This window comes from Hyperolius riggenbachi, chromosome 1, assembly GCF_040937935.1.
Source record: "Hyperolius riggenbachi isolate aHypRig1 chromosome 1, aHypRig1.pri, whole genome shotgun sequence".
NCBI classification, from domain to species: domain Eukaryota; kingdom Metazoa; phylum Chordata; class Amphibia; order Anura; family Hyperoliidae; genus Hyperolius; species Hyperolius riggenbachi.
This window is the reverse complement of record NC_090646.1, coordinates 102,162,157-102,177,717: the sequence shown is the minus strand read 5'-3', so window position 1 is coordinate 102,177,717 and position 15,561 is coordinate 102,162,157. Positions and strand designations below refer to the sequence as shown.

The 15,561-nt window shown below is 49.8% G+C and overlaps 1 protein-coding gene across 2 annotated transcripts in view; it reads left to right on the top strand.

The window, feature by feature from the left end:
- Positions 1-11,096: 11,096 nt before the first annotated feature.
- The window catches only part of FBXL5 (F-box and leucine rich repeat protein 5), a 72,064-nt gene continuing 67,599 nt past the window's right edge, over positions 11,097-15,561 (top strand). For both annotated transcript variants that reach the window (XM_068277665.1, XM_068277656.1), the window contains exon 1: positions 11,097-11,325. In XM_068277665.1, the coding sequence (XP_068133766.1) occupies positions 11,242-11,325 (84 nt within the window). In that variant the 5' untranslated portion in view covers positions 11,097-11,241. The remainder of the gene's footprint in view (positions 11,326-15,561) is intronic.

The following is a 15,561-nucleotide window of genomic DNA, read 5'->3' as shown; positions in this document are numbered from 1 at the left end:
GAAAGGCAAATACTCCCCCATATACACTTTTCAGCTATTCAGGAGTGAGATACTCACTCCGCTGTCTGATGCCATTCTCACGCTTCTGGCCGCTGACACCGGAGGGAGGATTTCAGATGCAGTGGAAGTTCAAGTTTCCCTCTCCTGTGCATCGTCTCCCAGCCACTTCCTGTGTTATCCGTGGTGATGATAGGAGGAGCCAGGAAAAGATATCATCAGAGACTCCCGCTCTGCATGCACTGCAGCGGTTGCAGAAGCAGAAGGGTGCAGAGCCCCACATAGCTGTTTGGATGAGGCGCTGGGGACACATGCGATAATGCAGAGCAGATAGTCTCTGGCTGTAGGCAGCAGGGAGCGGGCGATGACATTAGCGGCAGTGTTGTAACCGTAAGTGCGGGAGCGGAGCAGGCAGGACTCGGAAGGAGATGTAACTATGCACATTGCTACCCGCCCCTGCGCACATGGCGCCTGTAGGCTCATGCCTAAAATGCCTATTGGTAAATCCGGCCCTGGTGACACTTTTTTTGCAGTCTAGCTGTGCAAAGGGGCCCACAGTCTAATGAGTACCTTTAGGATGGACGTATGTCTTTTTTCAACCAAAATAACTATGTAACTATGTAAGGATTTCACAGGTCAATTTTACTCATTTGTTTTCCAGACTACTCCTCACGGTTTAGGGCCCCTAAAATGCCAGGGAAGTATAGGAACCCCAGAAGTTACCCCATTTTGGAAAGAAGACACCCCAAGGTATTCCGTGAGGGGTATGATGAGTTCATAGAAGATTTTATTTTTTGACACAAGTTAGTGGAAATGGATTTTTTTAGTTTTTTCTCACAAAGTGTTATTTTTCACTAACTTGTGACAAAAAATAAAATCTTCTATGAGCTCACCATACCCCTCATGGAATACCTTGGGGTGTCTTCTTTCCAAAATGGGGTCACTTGTGGGGTTCCTATACTGCTTTGGCATTTTAGGGGCACTACACCATGAGCAGTAGTCTGGAAACCAAATAATTAAAATTGACCTGTGAAATCCTAAAGGTACTCATTGGACTTTAGGCCCCTTTGCACAGCTAGGCTGCAAAAAAAGTGTCACACATGTGGCATCGCCGTACTCAGGAGAAGTAGTATAATGTATTTTATGGTGTCTTTCCACACATACCCATGCTGGGTGGGATAAATATCTCTGTAAAAGACAACTTTTTAATTTTTTTACACTAAATTGTCCATTTACAGAGATATTTCTCCCACCCAGCATGGGTATGTGTAAAAATACATCCCAAAACACATAGTACTACTTCTCCTGAGTATGACAATACCACACGTGTGACCCTTTTTTGCAGCCCAGCTGTGCTAAGGGGCCCACAGTCCAATGAGTACCTTCAGGATTTCACAGGTCAATTTTACTCATTTGGTTTTCAGACTACTCCTCACGGTTTAGGGCCCCTAAAATGCCAGGGCAGTATAGGAACCCAACAAGTGACCCCATTTTGGAATGAAGACACCCCAAGTTATTCCGTGAGGGGTATGGTAAGTTCATAAAAGATTTTATTTTTTGTCACAAGTTTGTGAGAAAAAACAAAAAAAATCAATTTCCACTAACTTGTGACAAAAAATAAAATCTTTTATGAACTTACCATACCCCTCACGGAATAACTTGGGGTGTCTTCATTCCAAAATGGGGTCACTTGTGGGGTTCCTATACTGCCCTGGCATTTTAGGGGCCCTAAACCGTGAGGAGTAGTCTGAAAACCAAATGAGTAAAATTGACCTGTGAAATCCTGAAGGTACTCATTGGACTGTGGGCCCCTTAGCACAGCTGGGCTGCAAAAAAGGGTCACACGTGTGGTATTGCCATACTCAGGAGAAGTAGTACTATGTGTTTTGGGATGTATTTTTACACATACCCATGCTGGGTGGGAGAAATATCTCTGTAAATGGACAATTTAGTGTAAAAAAATTAAAAAGTTGTCTTTTACAGAGATATTTATCCCACCCAGCATGGGTATGTGTGGAAAGACACCATAAAATACATTATACTACTTCTCCTGAGTACGGCGTACCACATGTGTGACACTTTTTTTGCAGCCTAGCTGTGCAAAGGGGCCTAAAGTCCAATGAGTACCTTTAGGATTTCACAGGTCAATTTTAATTATTTGGTTTCCAGACTACTGCTCATGGTGTAGTGCCCCTAAAATGCCAAAGCAGTATAGGAACCCCACAAGTGACCCCATTTTGGAAAGAAGACACCCCAAGGTATTCCGTGAGGGGTACGGTGAGTTCATAGAAGATTTTATTTTTTGTTACACGTTAGTGGAAAATGACACTTTGTGAGAAAAAACTAAAAAAATCCATTTCCACTAAGTGTCATTTTCCACTAACGTGTAACAAAAAATAAAATCTTCTATGAACTCACCGTACCCCTCACGGAATACCTTGGGGTGTCTTCTTTCCAAAATGGGGTCACTTGTGGGGTTCCTATACTGCCTTGACATTTTAGGGGCCCTAAACCGTGAGGAGTAGTCTGAAAACCAAATAATTAGACTTGACCTGTGAAATCCTAAAGGTACTCATTGGACTTTGGGTCCCTTTGCACAACTAGGCTGCATAAAAGTGTCACACATGTGGTATCGCCGTACTCAGGAGAAGTAGTATAATGTGTTTTGGGGTGTCTTCACACATACCCATGCTGGGTGGGAGAAATATCTCTGTAAATGACAACTTTTTCCATTTTTTTACACTTAACTGTCCATTTACAGAGATATTTCTCCCACCCAGCATGGGTATGTGTGAAAAGACTGCCCAAAACACATTATACTACCTCTCCTGAGTACGGCGATACCACATGTGTGACACTTTTTTGCAGCCTAGCTGTGCAAAGGGGCCCAAAGTCCAATGAGTACCTTTAGGATTTCACAGGTCAAGTCTAATTATTTGGTTTCCAGACTACTCCTCACGGTTTAGGGCCCCTAAAATGTCAAGGCAGTGTAGGAACCCCACAAGTGAACTTATTTTGGAAAGAAGACACCCCAAGGTATTCCGTGAAGGGTATGATGAGTTCATAGAAGATTTTATTTTTTGACACAAGTTAGTGGAAATTGATTTTTTTACTTTTTTCTCACAAACTGTCATTTTCCACTAACTTGTGACAAAAAAAAATAAAATCTTCTATGAGCTCATCATACCCCTCATGGAATACCTTGGGGTGTCTTCTTTCCAAAATGGGGTCACTTGTGGTGTTCCTATACTGCCTTGACATTTTAGGGGCCCTAAACCGTGAGGAGTAGTCTGGAAACCAAATAATTAAAATTGACCTGTGAAAGCCTAAAGGTACTCATTGGACTTTAGGCCCCTTTGCACAGCTAGGCTGCAAAAAAATGTCACACGTATGGTATCGCTGTACTCAGGAAAAGTAGTATAATATGTTTTGGGGTGTATTTTCACACATAACCAATCCCGTGTGTGAGAAATATCTCTGTAAATGACAATTTTTTCACACAAAATTGTCATTTACAGAGATATTTCTCCCACCCAGCATGGATATGTGTGGAAAGACACCCCAAAACACATTATACTACTACTCCTGAGAATGGCAATATCACATGTGACACTTTTTTGCAGGCTAGCTGCGCAAACTTGTCCAAAGTTCAATGAGCACCTTTAGGCTTTACAGGGGTGCTCACAATTTAGGCCCCCACCAAACAATGCCAGCACAGTAAAAACACCCCAGAAATGAACCCATTTTAAAAAGAAGAGACCCCAAGGTATTCCACGAGGGGCATAGTGAGTTCATATAAAATTTTATTTTTTTGTCACAAGTTAGCGGAAAATGACACTTTGTGATAAAAAAAATCAATTTCTGCTAACTTGTGACAAAAAATAAAATCTTCTATGAACTCACCATGCCCCTCAGCGAATACCTTGGGGTGTCTTCTTTCCAAAATGTGGTCACTTGTGGGATCTGTCCTGGCATTTTAGCGTCTCCGCAATCATTACATGTATGGCCAGTATTAGGAGTTTCTGCTATACTCCTAATACTGTATGCCGTATTGGGCATACGGGTGATGCACTTTTTTTTTTTTCCATCAGGGCCCGTTTCCACTTTAGCGTTGCGGAATAGCCGGCAAATCACCGCAGGCGAAACAGCATGCGGGTGCGATTCCGCATGCGTTTTTTGCCGCGATTTCGCATGCGAATTCGCATAGGTTTGGGTAATGTGATTTTAACCATGTCACTGCCTGTGTGAATTAACATGGGTACCTATGCGAAATCGCATGCGAATTCGCGGCAAAAAACGCATGGGGAAAACGCATGCGATTTCCCTATTAAATACATTGCGTGCGATTCGCCTGCATTCCACACGAAAGCGAATTCTGAGGGCTCTGCCGTGCAAAAAAATCCTGCACAGAAAAACGCACAGCAAAACTGACAAGTGGAAACAGTCCCATTCACTTATACTGGCTGTGCGAATCTGCATGCGGGCAACGCATGCGGATTCGCGATAGTGGAAACGGGCCCTAAAAGGAAAAATGAACGGCAAAGATACTAGCATTCGCAGTGATCAATGTGGATGAAAAAATATCTGCCAAAATATTTGAAAAAAGAGGGGGGCATGGCGTTTGCCAGGACATAGGAGCACCGCCCACAAAATTTTCCAAACCCACTTTGCTCCTATGCCCTGGCAAACACGATTAATCCATTCACATCGGTCGATGTGGATGAAAAAACCTTTGCCAGGTTTGATACAAAGTGCTTGCCAAAGCATAGGAACTCCAACACCGCCCCTCAGCTCATATGCCTTGGCAAACGTATCTTACTGCGGAGGAGAAATCTCGTCCTGCAGCGCTGCATGCACTGACTTGTGTATAATCTGACAGATGCGCAATGCTTCTGTCAGGATGCACCATCAGTGCTGCAGCTGGTTGGTCGATCAGTTGTTAGCTCGGTCCACCTGGAAGGGTAAAGGATAGATAGATAGATAGATAGATAGATAGATAGATAGATAGATAGATAGATAGATAGATAGATAAAAAAAAAAATACAAGAAAAACAAGCAAGCAGCAATGCAAGAAATTCATTAACATTAACTTTCAAACTTTATTAAACCTTTTTAAAGAGACTCTGAAGCGAGAATAAATCTCGCATGTGTGCCCCTGCTAAACCGCCGCTATTGCGCCGCTAAACGGGGGTCCCTTCACCCCCAAACCCACCCCCGCAAGACTTGGTCGCAGACTTGGTTGTTCGTGGAGGCAGGGCTAACGGCTGCAGCCCTGCCTCCAGTCGCGTCTATCAGCGGCGCATTGCCGCCTCTCCCCTGCCCCTCTCAGTGAAGGAAGACTGAGAGGGGCGGGGGAGAGGCAGAGATACGCGCTGACTGACGCGCGTGGGTCAGGGCTGCGGCGGTTAGCCCTGCCCCAACCAGGAAGAGCTCCCCCGCTGCACCGAGGGGATTTGGGGGTGAAGGGACCCCCGTTTAGCGGCGCGATAGCGGCGGTTTAGCAAGGGCACACATGCCCCTGCTAACTATGAGGTCTGAAGCGAGATTTATTCTCGCTTCAGACTCTTAACTAAACAATAAGATTTGGAACTTTTAACTTTTTTGCTTACCTGTTTTTTTTTTGTTGTTGTTGTTTTTTTTTAACTTACTTACTTACCTTCTGAGGACAAACTTCTCCTTCCCCATGGGACAGTGTGGAAAGATCAAATTTCACTATGCACTTTGTCCCAAGTGGAAGGAGAGGTTTCTGTCAGCCCTGTGTATTTGGGTCTCTCCAAAGCTGATGTGTGGTTTCACACTGCATATTGGCGTATCCGGTGGGTCGCGTCCACCGCACCGCCAAAAACAGACCTTCAGGGAATACTGCATAGTACATGGTATTCCCTCTCTGGCATTCGGCCAAGTAATCTTTGCGTCGCCATCCGGCCGACGCAAATTGCTGCAGGAGCCGCGCAGTAGCGTAGGTAAGCACTAGCGTTAAGTCACACACTTCCAGCGTAGTGGGGACCGCAAAGTGGGACTTTCGCTAGGCAATTTGCCGCAACGCATCGCGCCAGTGTGAACGAGCCTTGAGAGATCTTTGTGTGCCTACTCTGTGTCTCGCATTCTCTACTCTAATAGCGTGCCTGCTCATGGTAGTTCTCGAAACACTCCCCTACGCATAGGGCAGGCTCGTCAGGACAGTAGGGACAATAAAAAGTGGTGTCACGCCTTATTCCAGCCCTTCTGCAGACACGACAATGTTTTCTTGGGGAACGGTGAGATGGGGTACCTGGAAAGACATACGGGTACTGTCTTTCATGTAGCCTGCTAACTACATTTTGGGGTTGGGCCACGGCTCCTCCTGAATACAGGAGTTTCGAAACTATATCTTCCTGAAATTTAATGAAGGATCCTTTAGTTCTCCCAGCCATGCTGTAGAGAACAAAACTGTTGTACATTGCCAACTGAATCAAATACACAGACACTTTCTTATACCAGCGTCTGGTTCTGCGGGAAACCAAATAGGGAGCCAACATCTGGTCGTTGAAGTCCACCCCTCCCATGTTAAGGTTATATTCGTGGTTGGCAAGGGGTTTTCAACAACCTCAGTTGCTCGTTGAATTTGAACTGTCGTGTCTGCGTGAATGGTGGACAGAAGGTAAACGTCCCTCTTGTCCTTCCATTTCACCGCGAGCAAGTTTTCATTGCACAAGGCAGCCCTCTCCCCCTGTGCAAGTCGGGTACTAGTGAGCCGGTGGGGGAAGCCCCGGTGACTAGGCCGCACGGTGCCACAGCAGCGAATTCCGAATAGCTGTAAATGCTTATAAAGGGCCACGCTTGTGTAGTAATTGTCCACGTAAAGATTGTACCCCTTCTGGAACAAGGGTGACACCAAGTCCCAAACAATCTTGCCACTGCTCCCCAGGTAGTCAGGGCATCCAACCGGCTCCAATTTTAAGTCTTTTCCTTCATAGACCCTTAAAACGATATGTATAGCCTGTGGCCCTGTCACAGAGCTTATACAGCTTGACCCCATACCGGGCGCGCTTGCTTGGGATGTACTGCTTAATGCCAAGGCGCCCGGTAAAATGTACAAGGGACTCGTCTATGCAGATGTTCTGTTCAGGGCTGTAAGCATCTGCAAATTTGGATGACAGGTGGTCTATGAGGGGCCGAATTTGTGGAGCCGGTCATAGTCAGGGTGGTCTCTTTAATGACAGGTTGTATTATCATTGAAGTGCAGGAAGCGCAGGATGTCCTCAAAACGTGCCCTGGACATGGCAGCAGAGTACGTGGGCATGTGATGTATTGGGTGCGTAGACCAATAGGACCGCAATGCATTTTTTTTAGTTAGACCCATGTTGAGGAGAAGGCCCAAAAAGATTTTAAATTCGGAAACTGTGACTGGTTTCCACCGAAACGGCTGGACATGGAAGCTGCTCGGATGGGCGGTGATAAATTGTGTGGCCTTACGGTTGGCCTCTGCCACGACTAAGTCGTAGAGATCCTCGGTGAAGATCACAAGAAAAGCGTCTAGGGCCGATCCTAGATGATCTGTCTCCACCTGGACTCCAGACTGGGCGATGAAAGGGAGCACTATGGGTGCAGCGGAACCAGGGGGCTGCCAATCAGGATTTGCCAGCACCTCTGGGAGTGTAGGAGTTCTACGGGCCCGTGTTCCTGGTGGCTGTGACCAGGGTCTTACTGCATGTGCCACCGAACCAGTTTCAACTGCCATGCTGGTGTTCGCCACTTCACCAGGGTCTACGGCAGTACTGGTTCCAAGTCCAGGACGTGCTGCGCTGCCGGTGCATGCCTCTCCATGAAAACCTGAATCAGCGCTAGCACCACTCTGCTGCCCTTGAGGTTGATCCTGCGCCACCTGCGGTCCACTGACATGGGGTGCGGTATGCCTGGCGCTAGCAGGAACCACAACCTCGTCATCTTCGCTATCAGTTAGTGAGCCACTGCTATCTATAGGTTCATATTCTGACCTGGATGATTCGTCGGATGAGAAGTCCCAATCACTCTCATCCGACTGGGCCAGAATCCTATAGGCCTCTTCAGCGGAATACCCCTTTCTTGCCAAGGTGGACTGCTAAATTTAGGGGACTACCCAGGAAAGAGAGCACATCTACTTAGCAAAAAGGAGTGCTTGTGAACTAAAAAGCTGAGGTCGCTCAGTTTTGATTAAAAAAAAAAAAATCTAATCTTTAGAGCGCCACAGCTATTGTCTAGTGTTTTTGCAGTGTTCAGAAAAAAACTATTTCTGTCACTGTGGTGGGGCGGGCTGAATGCAAGTGCGGCCGAACGATCAGGCCTGATCGGGCAAACACTGCGTTTTTAGCGGAGCCTACTCTAAGGTGACCCAAACGTACTTATATAGATTTGACTGTGATCAGTACTGATCACTTACAGATACTATATAGTGACAATGCTGATTAGCGACAGTGATGACGCTAATCAGTGACTAATTAGTGACTGCGGTGTAGTGGGCTACTACCTAACAAAGGGGCCTAGCTAACTCACTGGCCAAAAAAACAGTGCACAGGCAATAGATGTCACTCAGATCTCACTCAGACCTCGATCAGAGCTGTGACAGACGACCAGATATCAATCACAGTGCCGCTGTCAGATGCCAACCAATGTAAACAGCAATTGAAATCACAGGGCAATCACAGATGATCAAAAACCAATCACTAATCAATCAGATGTCAAAAATCAGCGCACAGACAATAGATGTCACTCAGACCTCGATCAGAGCTGTGACAGGTGACCAGATAACAATCACAGTGTCAGATGCCAACCAATGTAAACAGCAATTGAAATTAGAGGGCAATCACAGATGAAATTAAAAACAATGGTGCACAAGCCAGCCTGGGGCCCCGGGAACTCTCACTGCCCGGGGCCCCAGAACCAGCATGTAACACCATATGTGAGCGCAGTCAAGCCCTGGAGCTGCCACCCCCAAGAGCCTGTCCCCAACTGCTCTGAAACTTACCAAACACACAAAGGGAAATACTCACTCCCAAACAGTCCTCTGCTGCTTTATAAAGCCTGCAGGCTGCTTATAAACTAATAAGAAGTGCACACACACGTTACACCTAGTCTGCAGCACGTGTGTGTGCACTTCTTATTGGCTTATAAGCAGCCGGCAGGCTTTATAAAGCAGCAGAGGACTGTTTGGGAGTGAGTATTCCCCTTTGTGTGTTTGGCAATCACAGATGATCAAAAACCAATCACTAATCAATCAGATGTCAAAAATCAGTGCACAGACAATAGATGTCACTCAGATCTCACTCAGACCTCGATCAGAGCTGTGACAGACGACCAGATATCAAACACAGTGCCGCTGTCAGATGCCAACCAATGTAAACAGCAATTGAAATCACAGGGCAATCACAGATGATCAAAAACCAATCACTAATCAATCAGATGTCAAAAATCAGTGCACAGACAATAGATGTCACTCAGACCTCGATCAGAGCTGTGACAGGCGACCAGATAACATTCACAGTGCCACTGTCAGATGCCAACCAATGTAAACAGCAATTGAAATCACAGGGCAATCACAGATGATCAAAAACCAATTACAATGCAAGCAATAAATCAATTAATCAGATGTCAAAAAACTGTGCACAGGCAATAGATGTCACTCACATGTCACTCAGACCTCGATCAGAGCTGTGACAGGCAACCAGATGACACTCAGACCTCAGTCAGAAGCCTTGGCAGGGCAGTGAGGGGGGCTGTGGGGGGTGATCAGCGGTGATCGGGGGGGGGGGGGGGATACCGAGCAGGAATGATCAGTGTGTCACTGAATCAAGCAGGGCTGCCATCCTCTCTCCTGGTGGTCTGGGCACACTGTGATCAGGAGAGGAGGAGGCAGCCAGTATAATACACGTTGTTTACATAACAACGTGTATTATACTCTTTACATTGGCCCATTTGAAAGATTGCAGGCTGAAAACACAGGGGGTTGGGGGGCGCACAGCATGCCGGGCGATGCGCGCACATGCGATCGCCGGCAAAACAGCGCTCCAGGACCTGACGCCAGTTGGCGTTAGGCGGTCCTGGGGCTGCTGCTGCGACCACGCACATTGGCGTCGGGTGGTCGTCAAGTAGTTAAGGCAATACCATTTACCTGGCTATTCTGCTGATTCTCTGCCTCTAATACTTTCAGCCACAGACCCTGAACAAGCATGCAGCAGATCAGGTGCTCTGACAATTTTGACAGATCTGACAAGATTAGCTGCATGTTTTTTTTCTGGTGTGATTCAGCCACTACTGCAGCCAAATAGATCAGCAGGGCTGCCAGGCAACTGGTATTGCTTAAAGAGAACCCGAGGTGGTATTTAATTATGTTACTGGGGCACAGAGGCTCGTTGTGCACACTAAGACCAGCCTCCGTTGCCCCATGGTGTGCCTCCATGTCCCCCCTGCGTGCCGATATACCCCCCGCAGTGCTGGCGACACGCAGCCCATCGCCAGCACAATGTTTACCTATGCGCTGTCTGTCAGCGCCGCTCCCCCGCCTCCTCCGCATCGGCGCTACCCGCCTGCGTCACTTCCCTCCTATCAGCGGGAGGGAAGGGCCACGGGCGGGTAGCGCCGATGCGGAGGAGGTGGGGGAGCGGCACTGACAGACAGCGCTTAGGTAAACATTGTGCTGGCGACACGCTGCGTGTCACCAGCACTGCGGGGGTATAGCGGCGTGCAGGGGGGACATGGAGGCACACCATGGGGCAACAGAGGCTGGTGTGAGTGTGCACAACCAGCCTCTGTGCCCCACTAACATGATGAAATCCCACCTCGGGTTCTCTTTAAAAGGAAATAAATATGGCAGCCTCCATATCCCTCTTACTACAGTTCTCCTTTAATTTTAGAATTGTAATTCACTACAGCCATGTAACCTCTTGGAATGATGAAGTCAGAAGGAAACGCATGCGCCCTTGCATATCAAGTCACGTGGGTACGCTGAGAACAGATGACTGGCAGGTTGCTAAAGCAACGAGCGGCGCACGCGTAGTAAGCTATTGACGAGGCGTTCTGGAGCGTAGAGCGCGCACAGGCGCAGTAGAACCCATAGTCCCGTCCGTGTAGAGCTGCGCATGCGCACCTGTGCTAGGCCGTAGTTGCGCACTTGTGAGGAGGAGGAGGAGGCGGAGGTTTGTTGCTGTTGGGGGATTTCGTGTGAGCATCGCGGGAGCCTGGTGGCCGCCTGTACACTGGCAGCGCACAGCTCTGTATGGAGAGTGGAGAATGGCTCCTTTCCCGGACGAGGTGGATGTGTTTACCGGGCCACACTGGCGCATGAAGCAGCTGGTCGGCGGCTACTGTGATAAGGTGTGTGCGGCACGTACTGCCTGTGTGACACTCTGCATCACTGGGGACTGGCGGCTGCTGGCCTGCATTGTAGAGTGCTGGGTGCTGGGAGGTCAGGCTGCTGGGTGTAGTGGGGTTAGGTTGCTGCTGGGTGGTCAGGCTGCTGCTAGGTGTAGGGGTGGTCAGGCTACTGGGTGTAGGGGTGGTCAGGCTGCTGCTGGGTGCAGGGGGGTAAGGCTGCTGCTGGGTGTAGGGGTGGTCAGGCTGCTGCTGGGTGCAGGGGGGTAAGGCTGCTGCTGGGTGTAGGGGTGGTCAGGCTGCTGCTGGGTGTAGGGGTGGTCAGGCTGCTGCTGGGTGTAGGGGTGGTCAGGCTGCTGCTGGGTGTAGGGGTGGTCAGGCTGCTGCTGGGTGTAGGGGTGGTCAGGCTGCTGCTGGGTGCAGGGTGGTCAGGCTGCTGCTGGGTGCAGGGTGGTCAGGCTGCTGCTGGGTGCAGGGTGGTCAGGCTGCTACTGGGTGTAGGGGTGGTCAGGCTGCTACTGGGTGTAGGGTGGTCAGGCTGCTACTGGGTGTAGGGTGGTCAGGCTGCTGCTGGGTGTAGGGGTGGTCAGGCTGCTGCTGCTGTGAGGTCAGGTTGCTGGGTGTAGTGGGGTCAGGCTGCTACTGGGTGTAGTGGGGTCAGGCTGCTACTGGGTGTAGTGGGGTCAGGCTGCTACTGGGTGTAGTGGGGTCAGGCTGCTACTGGGTGTAGTGGGGTCAGGCTGCTACTGGGTGTAGTGGGGTCAGGCTGCTGCTGGGTGTAGTGGGGTCAGGCTGCTGCTGGGTGTAGTGGGGTCAGGCTGCTGCTGGGTGTAGTGGGGTCAGGCTGCTGCTGCTACTGGGTGTAGTGGGGTCAGGCTGCTGGGTGTAGGAAGGACAAGCTGCTGCTGGGTGTAGTGGGGTCAGGCTGCTGGGTGTAGTGGGGTCAGGCTGCTGGGTGTAGTGGGGTCAGGCTGCTGGGTGTAGTGGGGTCAGGCTGCTGGGTGCAGGGGGGGGGGGTCAGGCTGCTGGGTGTAGGAAGGACAAGCTGCTGCTGGGAGGTCAGGCTGCTGGGTGTAGGGGGGTGCTGCTGCTGCTGGGTGTAGTGGGGTCAGGCTGCTGGGTGTAGTGGGGTCAGGCTGCTGGGTGTAGTGGGGTCAGGCTGCTGGGTGCAGGGGAGTCAGGCTGCTGGGTGCAGGGGAGTCAGGCTGCTGGGTGCAGGGGAGTCAGGCTGCTGGGTGCAGGGGAGTCAGGCTGCTGGGTGCAGGGGAGTCAGGCTGCTGGGTGCAGGGGAGTCAGGCTGCTGGGTGCAGGGGAGTCAGGCTGCTGGGTGCAGGGGAGTCAGGCTGCTGGGTGCAGGGGAGTCAGGCTGCTGGGTGCAGGGGAGTCAGGCTGCTGGGTGCAGGGGAGTCAGGCTGCTGCTGCTGGGTGTAGTGGGGTCAGGCTGCTGCTGGGAGGTCAGGCTGCTGAGTGTAGTGGGGTTAGGTTGCTGCTGGGAGGTCAGGCTGCCTGGTGTAGGGGTGGTCAGGCTGCTGGCTGCGGGGAGGCTGTTGGGAGCAGGGAGGGTCTGGCTGCTAGGTGCAGGGGGGGTTAGGGTGTGGGTTCAGGGGGGGGGGTGCAGAGGGGTTCAGGCTGATGGGTGCAGGGAGGGTCTGGCTGCTAGGTTCAGGGGAGGGGGGGGGTCAGGCTGCTGGGTGTAGGGTAAGTGAAGCGTGTGTGTGTGTCAGACTGCAGGGTGGGGTATCAGGCTGCTCAGTGTAGGGGGGGGAGTCAGTCTGCTGGGTGCTGGGTAGTCAAGCTGCTGGGTGTAGGGAGGTTAGGGGTGGTCAGACTACAGGGTGTAGGGGAGACTTGGCTGCCGGGTGCATCGGGGGTCAGGCTGCTGCTGGGACGTCTGGTTGTTGGGAACAGGGAGGGTCTGGCAGCTAGGGGGGGGGGGGGGGGGGCAGGGTTTGGGAGGGGCTGGTTGAATGTTATTCAATGGGATGGATCACACCAGTGTGGTGTTTTTTTTTTTGTTTTGTTTTTTCCCAAATGCAAGCGCAGGTCCTGCAGCATTTTTGAGGTGATTACGCCTCAATGTTAACTATAGGGAAGTGGAAAATCATTTTTAAAAATACTATTACAAAGCGATTTTCCTAGCATTTACTTTCAAAAGCTGATCTCTTCAAAGTATAAAATCGCTAAACAAAAATGCGCCAAAAATCACTAGACATAAATAGAAAATTGCTAGGCACATGTCTGGAATCGATTTTAAAAATCCCTAAGTGTCTGCGCTAACGATTTTTGGTGTGCACTAACCCCGAGGTTGTTCAGGCGTATGACTTACAAATAACCCCACTTTTGACCACTGTAACATCTAGTGCAGGGCTGGGCAAACTTTTCGCGGCCCAGTCCACATTGCTCAAATTTTCCCCCCTTTCTTCCTGTAGACTGCTAGCGGGCGGCAAGGGGGAAACTTAAAACTCACAAGCTCTTTTTCCAGCATCATCTCCATGGCAACAGGACGTCACATTACTCACCGTCAGGACGTTGCCAGTGTGTAATACGCTGACACGTCCTGATGGCAAGTCATGTGACGTTCTGTTGCCATGGAGAAGTGACGCTGGAATCGGCACTGAGGTGAGTTTCAAACATCCTGCTGCTCGCAACTCGGGAAGAAAATGAATCCGGCTGCCTATTGGCGGGCCAGAGAAGCAGCGCACGTGGGCCAGATATGGCCCGTGGGCCATAGTTTGCCCAATGCTGATCTAGTGTTTTCCCGGGGGGGGGGGGGGGGTGATTGCTGTCCACTCGGATGTTAAAGGATAACTGAAGTAAGAATACTATGGAGGCTGCCATGTTTATTTCCTTTTAAAGGAAAGGTTCAGGGAGGGTGGAGAAAAAAAATAAAAATCATGCGCAGTACAGCCCGGTGGACGTCCGATGACGTCAGAGCGCCGGCGTGGGACGCAGAAGTGCCAGGACTTGGAGCGCAGAAGAGCCCGGCCTGGCCAGGTCGGGTCGGCCACCGGAGACTACTGGGAGCCTGCGGGAGCGGCGGCGAGGGCACCTCCTGCCTGCCACGGGCTGGAGGAAGCCCCAGGTAAGTGGAAATTGATTTTTATTTTTTCTCCACCCTGCCTGAACCTTCCCTTTAAACAATACCATTTGCCTGGCAGCCCTGCTTGTCTGTTTGGCTGCAGTAGTGTCTGAATAACACCAGAAACAAGCATGCAGCTAATCTTGTCAAAATCTGACAATAATGTCAGTAACCCCTGATCTGCGGCATGCTTGTTCAGGGTCTATGGCTGAAAGTATTATTGTTTAAAAGGAAATAAACATGGCAGCCTCCATATACCTCTCTCTTTAGTTGTCCTTTAAGCAGGCCTTACACGCATCTATTTTCCAGTATGATTCCTGGCAGATTTGTTCACTCTGATAAAATTTGCTGCAAATCTATTGCACATGTCTGTTCTTTCAAAACTCCAATCAGTGTTGGGCTAAAATGGATTGAAATTATTGATTAGACAGGAAGGAAAAATCTGTTTTGCATGAGTGGCTCTGTGCTACTGCAGGGGCAGGTCAGGAGTGGTGATGGATTGATTGCCCACCTGCGTTTTGATCGATTTATAATAGATTTCTTGCTGAAATATATTCAAGATTGATGATGTTGTGTGCGATATGAATTGATCGTCCTTTGATCACATTCTGATGTGATGTGAGAGGAATCGCTAGTTTTGCTACATCTACAGTATGTTTGTATGCCCACCAGTACTATTGGAGAGGCACTTGAAATATAAAGCACATCTCAAATGAGGAATATGAAGAATGCTATATTTGTTTCTTTTTAAACAATGCAGATTGCCAGGCTGGACAGCTGACCCTGACTTTAATACTTAAAGAGAACCTGTAACAAAACAAAGTTCCTCTAGGGGTATTCGCCTCGGAAGAGGGAAGCCTTTCGGGAGGGGGAAGCCTCAGGGTCCCAATGAGGCTTCCTCTTCCCCTGTAGCTGCAGGCAGTCCAGCGCTGGATCCCCTGAAGTGTCCCGGAATCCTCCCTCGACAAGGCTGCCAAGCGCTGATTTATTTACCTTTCCTGGCTCCAGCGGGGGCGCTGTTGCGGCTCTCCGCACGGAGATAGGCGAAAATAGCCGATCTCTGTCGGGTCCGCTCTACTGCACAGGCGCAGGAGACTTGCGCCTGCGCAGCAGAGCGGCCCGACAGCAATTGGCTATTTCCGCCTATCTCCGAGCGGACA